Source organism: Lynx rufus, unplaced genomic scaffold (genome assembly GCF_022079265.1).
Source record: "Lynx rufus isolate CCGP_SWC_20201006 ecotype Redwood Valley unplaced genomic scaffold, mLynRuf1.p SCAF_1, whole genome shotgun sequence".
NCBI lineage: Eukaryota > Metazoa > Chordata > Mammalia > Carnivora > Felidae > Lynx > Lynx rufus.
This window is the reverse complement of record NW_025814823.1, coordinates 157,388,577-157,401,010: the sequence shown is the minus strand read 5'-3', so window position 1 is coordinate 157,401,010 and position 12,434 is coordinate 157,388,577. Positions and strand designations below refer to the sequence as shown.

At 35.6% G+C, this 12,434-nt stretch overlaps 1 protein-coding gene across 1 annotated transcript in view; it reads left to right on the top strand.

Annotated features, from left to right (window-relative positions):
• The window catches only part of SKIC3 (SKI3 subunit of superkiller complex), an 87,216-nt gene extending 75,081 nt beyond the window's left edge, over positions 1-12,135 (top strand). Inside the window, exons 41-43 of the mRNA XM_047089299.1 lie at positions 3,694-3,824; positions 5,514-5,640; positions 7,848-12,135. Coding sequence (XP_046945255.1) covers positions 3,694-3,824; positions 5,514-5,640; positions 7,848-7,922 — 333 coding nt within the window. The 3' untranslated portion in view covers positions 7,923-12,135. The remainder of the gene's footprint in view (positions 1-3,693; positions 3,825-5,513; positions 5,641-7,847) is intronic.
• Positions 12,136-12,434: the final 299 nt, after the last annotated feature.

Sequence of the window (12,434 nt, the reverse complement as noted above, 5' to 3'; positions counted from 1 at the left end):
TGTCTCTCTCTCAAAAATAAACATTAAAAAAAATATATATAAGAGATGCCACATTTCTATGGTAAACAGCTGGTACAGAGCATGACTATATTAAAATTACACTTTTATGAGAGGCTACTGAATGTGTGATAATATATGGATAGGATATTAAACTCAGGTTCGGCTAAGATGCTAAGTATCAGATTTCAGAGATAACAGATTCCAAAGTAAGATATAAAATCAAGGTACAAACTTCCTCAGTAGGTAGAAGATTAACCTATAAGGAAGCTATAAATGGATTAGAAGTTAGAGAAGGAATATGGAGAAATTTTTTTGGAGAGCGCTTACCTCCCCCATCTTGATGGCACATTTCCACACACAGATGCCCACAAAGGTGAGGAAGGGAGAAAGTGTATATTTTTTGCTTTCAATCTATACACAATTGGGTTTCATCCTCTAGAGTTACTGATTATGGGATAAAAATAAGAGTAAAAAAAAAAAGAGTAAAACAAATCAGTAAGTAAAAATAAAAAAGAACAAAAACAAAAAAGAATCTTTTTGATTTCTGCCAAAGAAAGGAAGGTTTTGATGTATGGCCTCTGAGATCCTGGAGGCACATGTCTAGTAGCATATAGACAGGTATCTGACATAACCTCAGAAGCTGTGGCTCTCCACTTGGTGTCTTAGGACAGAAAAAAAAAAGTGCTTTGGAAAGTATGTGCCCTGGCAGAGAGTGGTCAGTGGTGGGTGTATCCCAAAGGTGGGTAGCAATATACGCTCGGGTACAAGACAGAGGGAGTGAAGGAGAATTCCTGTGACATGGGATTGGCAACACTCCTAGAATTTGTTGGAGCCAGGAATGAGTGGTCCAGCATGAAAGTGGATTGGCGTAGGAATTCTCTTAAATCCAATCCAGTAGGGCTACCTGAAGAGTGATGGGGTTTCAGTACAAAAGAAACGAGAGGTCTCAAGATTGCTTTGAGGATGTGGAGAGTAAGTGAAATAGAGTATATTCATCTAGTGGAACTGTGGATGAACAGGACTGCTTCACAGGTGTGCATTCTGTGCAGTTGCTCAGGGCTCCACTCTTGCTTTAATCCTTGTAGTCGCCATCTTGAAATTCTTAATTATTTTTGAACAAAGGGCCATACATTTTTACAGTGATTTTGCACTGGGCTCCACAGAGTACATAGCTGGTCCTGCAGATAAGACACTACCCATGAAGTTAGGATAAAGCCAGGAAAGTCTGGATGAGAAAAAGAGATTTAAATATCTGTCAGGCCTAGAAATATCATCTTACAGTGACACCAGTCAAATACAGACTTCTAGTATTTCAGTAGCAGTTTGAAACTGCAATTAACAAGAAAAGGTAGGAGTGTTGGGAGAAACAACAGGCCAGCTGCTGCTACCTGTAACCATATCCAGTCTGGGAGCTGTGGTGGGATCGGGTGCAAACCGTACCTTTAAATGAAGATTGAAATACTGAAAAGAAGAGGATATTCTAATTAAGATTATTTGTGATGACTGTAAGAAAAATGGATATCAGAGTCATGGAACCTGCTATAATTTCTATCCAGGGAGAGAGGAAAAGTGCTTTCTCATATAATCAGTTTTAAAGACACAATGGAAGTCAAAAGTGTGCATTCTACTATTTAATATACCAGTTACGCATAGAAACTTTTTCCTTCTATAATAATCTTTGGGCTAACTTTACAGAATATTTTATGAGAGTACATTATAAAAGTAACCAGTAAACGTTTTGTATTACTGGTTTCTAAAATATATTAGGGATTACGTTTGTTAGTTTGGGCTTTGCCTTATTTTCTTTGCCAGATGTATCCAATGGTTCATTGCTCCCATCTTTATAGAAGGTGCCTTACTACCTCTGTCCTCTGTTTTCAGATTTATTGTCTTTATAGCTTCCTCTTCCTTGATTACACGAATGTACTGCATGCACTGTTTATTGTCCTAACATTAAAACATTTTTTTATACTTTAGTGTTTGAAATGGACCATGTATTGACTCATTCTATTGCCTTTATTAAAATGTGTATTCTAGATGCCTGTAATTATGAAATCTTAGTTAAAGTCTAAGGGTTTTTTAATTATTTAATATTATTTTCTTAATTTTTTTTATTTTTAAAAATTTACATCCAAATTAGCATATAGTGCAACAATGATTTCAGGAGTAGATTCCTTAGTGCCCCTTACCCATTTAGCCCATCCCCCCTCCCACAACCCCTCCAGTAACCCTCAGTTTGTTCTCCATATTTATGAATCTCTTATGTTTTGTCCCCCTCCCTGTTTTTGTATTATTTTTGTTTCCCTTCCCTTATGTTCATCTGTTTTGTCTCTTAAAGTCCTCATATGAGTGAAGTCATGTGATTTTTGTCTTTCTCTGACTAATTTCACTTAGCATAATACCCTCCAATTCCATCTCCATAGGTGCAAATGGCAAGATTTCATTCTTTTTGATTGCTGAGTAATACTCCATTGTGTGTGTGTGTGTATACCACCTCTTCTTTATTCATTCATCCATCGATGGACATTTTGGCTCTTCCCATACTTTGGCTATTGTTGATAGTGCTACTATAAACATGGGGGTGCATGTGTCCCTTCGAAACAGCACACCTGTATCCCTTGGATAAATGCCTAGTAGTGCAATTGCTGGGGCATACAGTAGGTCTATTTTTAGTTTCTTGAGGAACCTCCATACTGTTTTCCAATGCACCAGCTTGCATTGCCACCAACAATGCAAAAGAGATCCTCTTTCTCCACATCCTCACCAACATCTGTTGTTGCCTGAGTTATTAATGTAGCCATTCTGACAGGTGTAAGGTGGTATCTCATGGTGGTTTTGATTTGTATTTCCCTGATGGTGAGAGACGTTGAGCATTTTTTCATGTGTCGGTTGGCCATCGGGATGTCTTCTTTGGAGAAGTGTTTCTTCATGTCTTTAGCCCATTTCTTCACTGGATTATTTGTTTTTTTGGGTGTTGAGTTTGATAAGTTCTTTATAGATTTTGGATACAGTCTCAGGTTTTTAATGAAAGATTTTAAGTGTGTATTTTTTTCCTTCTAACATAATTCAGCAGACTGTTCACCATATTTAACTCCAGTTATTGTTCCTTAGGAAATACTTATCTATTATTTCTGAATCAGCCCATATTGTAAGACACTAAAGTTTGCCTTAACATTTTCCTTATAAGGTGAAATTCTTTAAAAAAAGTTCTCAGTATTGATGAGTTCAATTTAATTCATTGTGCTTTGTACCTTTTTTCTGTGTTGGGATTTTATTAAAATATTTTATTTTAGTCTTTTCTTTCTCCTTAGATAATTTTTGAATGTGGGATTTTATCACTACCTGTTGAAGTCATATTAAATTGAGTTTTGTATATTTGGTAAACAAGAGGCTTAGTAACTGATAGATTTTATTCACCTATATAGCAGAATAGTGCATTTTGTTTTAATAAATATTTTAGTGTGTTTTAAGTGATGTCTCCTCTTTGAAACCTTTCTTTATTCCAGTCTGCCCTGTTCTGTAGCTATTTAAGGACAGAAATCAGATCTTAATCATTTTGTAGAATCATGGTCCCTGTAGCATTTACATGGTGACTTGGACAAGTAGGCATTCAATAAATGAGAGTTGAATTGCATCCTTTTAAGGTAAACATCCGGAAAGCTTTGATTTAATATGTGTCTTATATTTTCGCAGGCTAATATTCCCAATAATCACTGGTCATCTTTGGTTCAAGAAGCTACAACTGAGGCCTTGAAACTTTGCTTTTGTCCATTGGCTGTCTTTTTACAAGCTTTGTTACAATTCAACCGCAAAATGGGGGCAAGGTATGAAAAATCGTTGTTCCCTTTTTTTCTTGGAAATGTTTCTTCACTTTCAGTCCTTCTAGGAAACAGATTTAAAGTTAGTCTAACAAACTTGGTGTTATTCATATATTCGTTACTACTTTGGGAAAGGTGTTCTAGTACCATATAAAGAAAATAAAGTCTTACATTTGTTTTACAAAAAATAGTTTGGTACATACAGTATGAGAAGTTGGGCATGACAGGATTTCAAGTAAAGAAGGGCTGGGAGTTTTGCTGTCTTAGGATGCACCAGCATTGTAAAGTGGATTCTAGAAACCAAAAAGACCCAAGTTCAAGGCTAGATTGACCCAAGTTCATGCAAGGCAATAAGCTATGAAAAACTAATGAATATTTAAAAGATAGAGACATGTTATAATAGTGTGGTTCTTATATCTAGAAAAGCTCGAAGCTTCTGAGATTAAAATATAATAATTTTGGTGATCTTTTTATTGGAGGGTATGGATGGGGTCAGAAATAAATTTGAAGAAAACTACTTAAAAGTCCATATGGATGAAAAAACAAGCAAGAATATTTTGAAATTCTGAGAATAATATCTCTCTCTAATGGATATCACACATAATACAAAGCAACTGTAGGTAAGACAGCCATTTAGGAGCATACGTTACTAGAACAAGATAGGTAGTGAAGATATAGAGCTTCATACATATAAATATGTGGCAAAGGGCACATCAACATCCCAAAATAGGAGTGAAGGAAGAACTAAGACTAATGGCTCATCACCAGTTCCAGCATCATTTATGATTTATTCTTGGTCATTTTTTTGTATGGCAAATTTCACCAAGAAATGTTTTAGCCTATAATTTATACTTCCTCATGAACTCTTTCTGCTGAAGCTCAGTGTAGATTACTTAAAGGCCTTAGTCTCCACCTGCCTGTAATCTGTTAGCACATCCCACAACGTGATCACCACCAAAAATCAGCCCGAATCAGCACAGACTCAAAGAAAAAAGCGTGTGCCTATTATATGGTGATTTCTATGTAGAAGCATCTTCAAGACAGGTTCTTTACCTTCTACCTCAAACCAGTTACTTCTTATAAGATCCTCCTATTCAAAACTTCTGAAGTTACAATTTGTGTTGTTTCTACAAATACGGAAGTCTTTGGAGTCACAGATGCTAGTAAATTAGGGAAGAAAAACTTAGAACACAACTGTAAACCACCCTGTTCTATTATATGTGTTCACATATTGTATACGTCCTTTTAAAGCATATACTAAAAAGCCTGATATAATACACTTTTAGTCTTGTGTAAATTATCTTTGTATTTTTTATGGACTTAATTGTTTTCCATGTGTTTTCAAAAAAAATTAGAGGTATGCTCTAATCAGAAGTGCTCATAAAATAGGAGCCTTTCCCCTCTTCTATTTGGAATGAGCCATACTTTTCTTATATGCAAAGTGGGAATAGTAACAGCAACCTAACCTTACAAGTTGAATATATTAAATGTGACAACACGTGTAAACCACTTAGCATAGTACCCAACATGTAATAAACACTTAATAAATGTTAGCTATTATTATTACCTTTATTCTATGAAAAAAATCATGAAGTAATCAGTACCATGTGTGCAAAAGAATGAGAAAGATAATATGTGTGAGACTAGTAAATGAAATATCTTGTGTTAATTTAGATGCTTTGAACTCTTTTTCAGAGAGACACGGCGACTTTTGGAAAGAGTGGTGTATCATCAACCGGGGTTTCCCAAGTCTATTGTATCAACTGCACGTTGGTACCTGCTGAGACACTTACATGCCAAAAATGACTACGAACTTATTGATGTAAGGCATTAATTTTATTCACAATATTTCATTTCGGACCTTTGTTGGAGGAGGGGTGAGGGTTCCTGTCCTGGGCGTTGTAGGCTATTGAGCAACATCCCTAACCACCCTAAACGGTAGATGCCAGTAACACTGCCTTCCTCCCTTTACCCAACTTGTGACAACTAAAAATATCTTTAGAAATACCAGATGATACCAGTAATTGCCCCTCGTGGAGAGCCACTGATTTAACCTGTAGGAAATAGATTCTCCTAATGTGTCATGCAGAATAAGAAAGTATTGATGAAAGTGCTAGGTGCTAGTTATAGTATTTTTTATAAGCATTGCACTGGAGGCAAATAGGGTAAGTTTGAACATAGCAGAATTTAATGGTATCTTCATATTATCTTTGGAAATATTATTTTACTTCTTGTTTTTTCTGTAAGATACATGTGACAGTTTCTACTCCTCATAGCATGGCACTAGTATCTAAATGTATAAACATATTTGTTTGTATATCTAAAATTCTTTTTAAAAAGGTAGAGTATAATAAATAAATAAATAAATAAATAAATAAATAAATAAATAAGGGGGCACCTGGGTGGCTCAGTCGGTTAAGCATCCGACTTCAGCTCAGGTCATGATCTCACGGTTCGTGGGTTCGAGCCCCTTGTCAGGCTCTCTGCTGACAGCTCAGAGCCTGGAGCCTGCTTCAGATTCTGTGTTTCACTCTGTCTCTGCCCCTCCCCTGCTCACACTCTGTCTCTCAAAAATGAATAAATGTTAAGAAAAAAAAAAGGTAGAGTATATAAAAACATACATTGTTTTCTCATAACTTGAGCCTGTAATTTACAAAATACAATGAGTATAAATGAGAAGCTTTTTAAATACTTACAGCATTTGAAATACTGTTTGCCTTTCAGTGAAACTTATAATCTTAAAGAAATATTAATAAAAACAATGCTTGGAGAAACGCATTATAATTATCCTACTGCAAAGCAAAAAGGCAGAACTTGTATGAATGCTGGGACTTCTCCATGATGTTCTTGTATTTCTAAACATCCTGTGAGCAGATGGCCTGACTGCTCTTTGTTCCAGACCATCTTTTCAAGGATGTTTTTATAGTGACAGCCTTGGGAGACTGACATAAGTGTCTTCCTCCAGACCAGAGGTTAGGTCTATTTATTGCCCATCATAAAAGATTCAAGTCTCGGGATGTGTGGGTGGCTCAGTCGGTTAAGCTTCTGACTCTTGATTTCGGCTCAGGTCATGATCTCATGGTCATGAGACTGAGCCCCGTGTTGGACTCTGCATGGAGCCTGCTTGGGATTCTCTCCCTCCCTGTCTCTCTCTCTCTCTCTCTCTCTCTGTCCCTTCCCTGCTCATGTTCTTTCTGTCTCTCTCAAAATAAATAAATAAACATTAAAAAAATTAGTAACAAAAATAAAAGATTCAAGTCTCCTAGTCTCAGGGTTTTTTTCTTGTAATGTGATCCAGTATGTATGTGGGAAACTATGTGCATCCCTACATGTCACCCCTGTGAGTCTTAGGGGCTAAGGGAAACAAACGTAAATGTCTTGATGTTCATGTGGTTTATTGTACCATGATTGATAAAAACTTTTGTCTCTGACCCAGGAGAGCCATGTCTTTTGGCAGTATCCAAGGCTAACTTGTTAGCTTGCAAGTAGATCAAAATCTCAAACCCTTCACAGTGTTTGAAAACGGAACAACCAAAAGTTTTAGTAGTCAAATGAACAACCGAAATTAAATCTTCTAGTTTGTAGAATTGGTGAAAACCTTGCAAAGTTTCTTGATAGAGCCTAGAATCTAGAACCTCGATTCTAAACTGTGGTTTTAAAGGAGAGGAATATCACTTGCACAGTTCTGTGTACAAAATGGTCTTTTTGGGTAAGGGATTAGAGATGACAGCATTGTGAACAAAACCACCAAACGAAACCTTCAGTTTTATACAGCGCTGACAATGGTAACAATCAAAATGTTGCATCTTTACTAATTGAGCATTTGAATAAATTGTGCTTATCTTTGATGTTGGCTTTGGCTGAACAATTTATTTCAGCAAAAATGACTGGAAGGATTGCACGTAGTCCCTTTTTCTTGTGTTGTTTGATATTGCCTGCTGCCTTTTGGCATACTTGGCTTCCATCAATTTAATTATAGTTATTGTGAATAAACAAAATACTAATATTTCTGTATGTGATTTCCCGTAGGTGCTGGTAAACAATGCCAAAACTCATGGAGATACAAGAGCATTGGAATTGAATCAGAAATTGTCCTCACAGTAACAGTGCATTATTTTATAGTAAACAAAGAAAAAGCTGTTAGAAAGAGTGAATCAATGAATCAAAACTTTTCCCCAAAGCAACATTTAAAAAAACAAAAAAAACAACAAAAAAAAAGAGTTATAATCATCCATTCCTATTTTGAATCTGAAGACATTTAAGTTCTTAAGCTAGGGATTTAGTTTTCTGAAAGCCCTTAATGTAACTTTAATTTGAAAAATATCTTTGATTTTGAGAAATCCATAATGAAAGGAAAAAACAGGATTCCCTTAGGTGGTCATCAGTAATTTGTAAACCATTCTTTTCTCCATCTTGCATTAGGCACAATAGGATATTTTTTGTACCCCTCTACAATAAAGCCTTAATAGCCATTTTCCAAATAATATGCAAAAGCAGATTAGCTCAACGCTGAATTTTATTTGTTAAAAAGTAAATTCAAAGATGTAATTCCTTCTGTGACCTCTGGAGTTCAGCAGACCAATTCATCATCACATCTAAATAATCTTACAGTCTGTTTTACTAGTGGCTCATCTCAGATTCTGTTGAAGAAGCATAATGTAAATGTTGGTGAGTCTTAGACTCCATTGGATATGTTTGTGTAATTCAGAGCACTCAGGTGTATGGCTGCATTAAAAAAATTAATGGAGAATTTTGGAAAACAATGCTGACAGTGTTTAATCGATCATGCAGTTCCTTCAATTATGATGAAAAGACTTGAAGTTTCTGAAATGAAAAAAAACCTAGTGTCTTATTTTCTTTATTAAAATCAGATATAATTTCTAAGTTTCAAATTTTAAAACTTGAAAGAACATTTACCTATTTTATTTTTTCAGAAAACCTTTTATATATCTGAAGAAGCTGTATGTTGCTTACTTTGGATTTGTGTTTTTAAAAGCTTTCAGACATTTACATATATTATTTGTTTTATGAAAATGTGTGGTTGTACAATTCATGTGTGTAGTTTTTTTAAGTCAGCTTTGCGTGTTATTTTGTGAGATAATATAAATTGACAATGTTCTGTAATTAAATTTTACTCCAAAGGTTAATCTAATCTATTGAACTGACTGTAATTTGATGAATTCCCAAATTTAGCTAAGTATTCTCATTATTCAGACCTATGCAATCAGAATCTTCAAGGAGAAGGGCCTAGGACTCTGCATTATAAAGGCATGCCTAAGAGATTCTAATGTTCATTCAGGTTTCGAACCACTGGATTACTGCAATGATGATTCTTCCCTTTACTTTTTCTTTAATAGGATCAGGCACTTGCCAGTCTCTGCTCATCTCTTCTTTACCCTAACAACCGATGATTGAGTGCTTTTAACAGCCTGGCCCACAGACTTAGCCAGAGGTGAGCACGAGATGATCTCTGGTGCCCATGCCCTCTTGCTTCCTCTGGAAAGTACTTTAGCCCTTATCCCAGAATGGGCTGGATCCATCTGCTTAAATGCTTAGAAGTCATTTCTTGTTTTCTATCCACTTTCTGGGGTGTCACTTGCTTCACAAGGTTACTTTCATCTACAGGGTGGATTTGGTCAGCCTTTCCTCCAGGCCTGTGACCTTTTGACTAAGTGACCTTTTGACTAAGTTGCCTAGTTCTGGCCTTCAGTGACCTCAGACCCAGGTTTTCTAGAATGGAAGGTTCGAAAAGATGATAGTTAATACCATTCTCAGGTAATTCTTTTTGCATGGATGTATACACATCCTCTCTTTTGTTACCTTCTCTTCAGGTTACTGCCCAGTTATCGTGAGGCTCAAATAATAAACGTATGATTTTTATAGCGCTTACTTCATACCAGACCTATGCTAAGTGTTTTAACATTGTCATGTAATCCTAGTAGGTAAAGGAGAATAGTGCTAAACAGCATGCTCAAAGCAAAGAAAACCTGAAATGGAATCAGTGTTATCAGAGTCTAGGAACTTTAAGGTAGCTGGAATTTCCCTTCATTTTATATGTAAGTTTAGAGAAATTACATAAAAAGTTATTTCCTGAAGTGTCAATATTTAGCATTCATAGTGTTTCATTATTTGAGAATTATAGTGCATTTTCTGCTAATTTTTATCTACCATTTGGCTATTATTGTTTAATTAGCTGTTTATAGACCAGCTTGGTATCTGGTGATCATTTTCTGTGGAAAAAATATATTTTGGCTTATAATTAAACTTTCAAAACACAATCTATTTGTTTGAGATGACTTGTCATATTTCTAGAAATGTCCCTTACATTAATTTCTAGTCAAGATAAAAAATATAAACTTTAGTTTAAAATGCTGTACTCTTTCTTCACTTTACAAAATGAGTTGACAAACTTCCTTTAAGTTAGGAATCTACACAGAACAGAATTGGACAGGGGATTAAAAGGTACAGTTATCTAAACTAACATGAAACATTAGATGAACATTAAGTAATATTATTGATATGTAATATATGAATATGAAAACCTACATGTTTAGTTGCTTCATAGAACATTCAATACTTGTTTTGGGACATTTTATACGGACACAAAAATGAAGTATATTTAATGTATGAGTGAGAAGGGCTTGTAGATCTATTCCCATTTTTGCACACTTTAAAAAATGTGGAAACTGTTTTGGCAAAGTTGACCCTTGTCTCTACAGGTCTTCTTTCTTCCACTTCAGTTGCTAGTGGATAGAAAGCTTCTCAGACTCCCATGTTACTTGTTACAAGGTGTAGCATGCAGCTGTTGGTTGTAAACTGACCGTCAATTTCAGGAGAGGTCTTTTTGTTTTATTGTGTTTTCCATTAGAAAAATATATTTGTGTATCAGATACAAGTACAGTAGTCTTCCCGTATATTTGTTTTTTAAGACTTTTTATACAGAGAAGGTAAAAAGTCAGAAAATGCCCTTATTTAGAGTTTATACCTTATTTTTGGTTTAGAAAATAGAGTCACTTAAGACCTATTGCACTGAAAGCCCGCTCAATGTGTCTAGCTGTCCCTTTGCCATATAATAATGGGTTTTTCCTCTTTTTGGCTGATTAGAATAGGAACTTTTTGGATAGCAGTGTTTTAAAACCCTATACAACTATAATTTTTAAAATGAATGCTAAATTATATTTAGACCTCAAAATGCTTTGGAGAAACTTAGGAATAGGGTCTCTTTAACAAACAGCTCTTATGAAACGTTTGAAATTCTTTTTTTTTTTTTCTATTTTGGACTTAGAATTGAAAATACCTATTTGTTTTAGTGAAGGGAAATGATGCCAGGAGAGGGATAATTAAAATTGGAGTATCCCATGAAAATTGGGTTTCATATGACATCACTCCAGTGTTGAAATAATTTTCATGCCATGATCTCTCCTGAGTTTGAATCGGTACAAAAGTTCATTTGGGCTACATACTTCCCCTGTATATAGTACCTATCATGAGAAACATTTAAATTACATGAATTTTTCTGGAAGATGGACAGTAAAAAAATGTTTATCTTCCTGTTTCTGCTTATATGTAGGCAGAATAATGGTCCCCAAAGGTGTCATGCCCTAATCACCAGAACTTGTGAATATGTGGTAAAGGGGCTATGCAAATGTGCTTGAGGGTATAGACCTTGAGACAGAGAGATTATACTGGATTATTGAGTGGACCCAGTTTAATCACAGAAGTCCTTACAAGTGGAGAGCCTTTCAAAGAATGACAATGGAAGGTCAGAGATTCAACATTACTGGCTTTGAAGATGGAGGAAGGTGGGTCCATCCTTGGACTAAGGGCAGGCTCTAGAAACTGGAAGAAGCAAGGAAACTTTCTCCAGTGGAGTTCCCAGAAAGGGATGCAGCCCTTCTGGGACCTCGATTGTAACCTGCTAAGACCCGTGTTGGACATGTGACTTACAGAACTGTAAGGAAATAAATTTATGTTGTTTTAAAGCCACTAAGTTTGTGGTAATTTGTTATGACAGCAGAGAAAATTAGTACATTGCCCATTGTGTCTGTTGTTAAAATGAATTTGCATTCCTTTGAATCTGAATTTTACTAGATCACTGAAATTGGGGATTACCATCTTAATTGTCATAAAAGGGTCATCAAATAAAGATGATGAGTTATTAAAAATGGTTACTGTGAAAATATAAACATCATAAGAATTTGACTCTTAACAATGTGTGGCTGTTTATTTCTATAATAGTTTCTGAACTATTCTCACTCAACATGCTGCTTATAGTATCACCAATGTAGCTGACCAGGTACTTCACTCTCATCCTCTTTAAAAGAACTGCATTAAACTATACTCCCAGAACCTCAGTGGTACGTTTCATTCTGGGTTTCACTACTGAATGGGCATGTAACTGGTAAACTTATGTCTTGACCTTTAATTTTTGTGTAAGTTTGTGAGGTCAGGGCCTTCAGCCAGATTTCTAATGGCAGCAATATGTTGTTCTAAGGTCACCAAAGTTTTCCAGGTCCAAAGTGAGCTGGAGCAAAATACTGAAATCAATTGCTTGGTGCAGCACCTGTGAAGCAGCACCTCTGATTTCCACTAAACAGGGGGCCCCTCTTGTGCTTA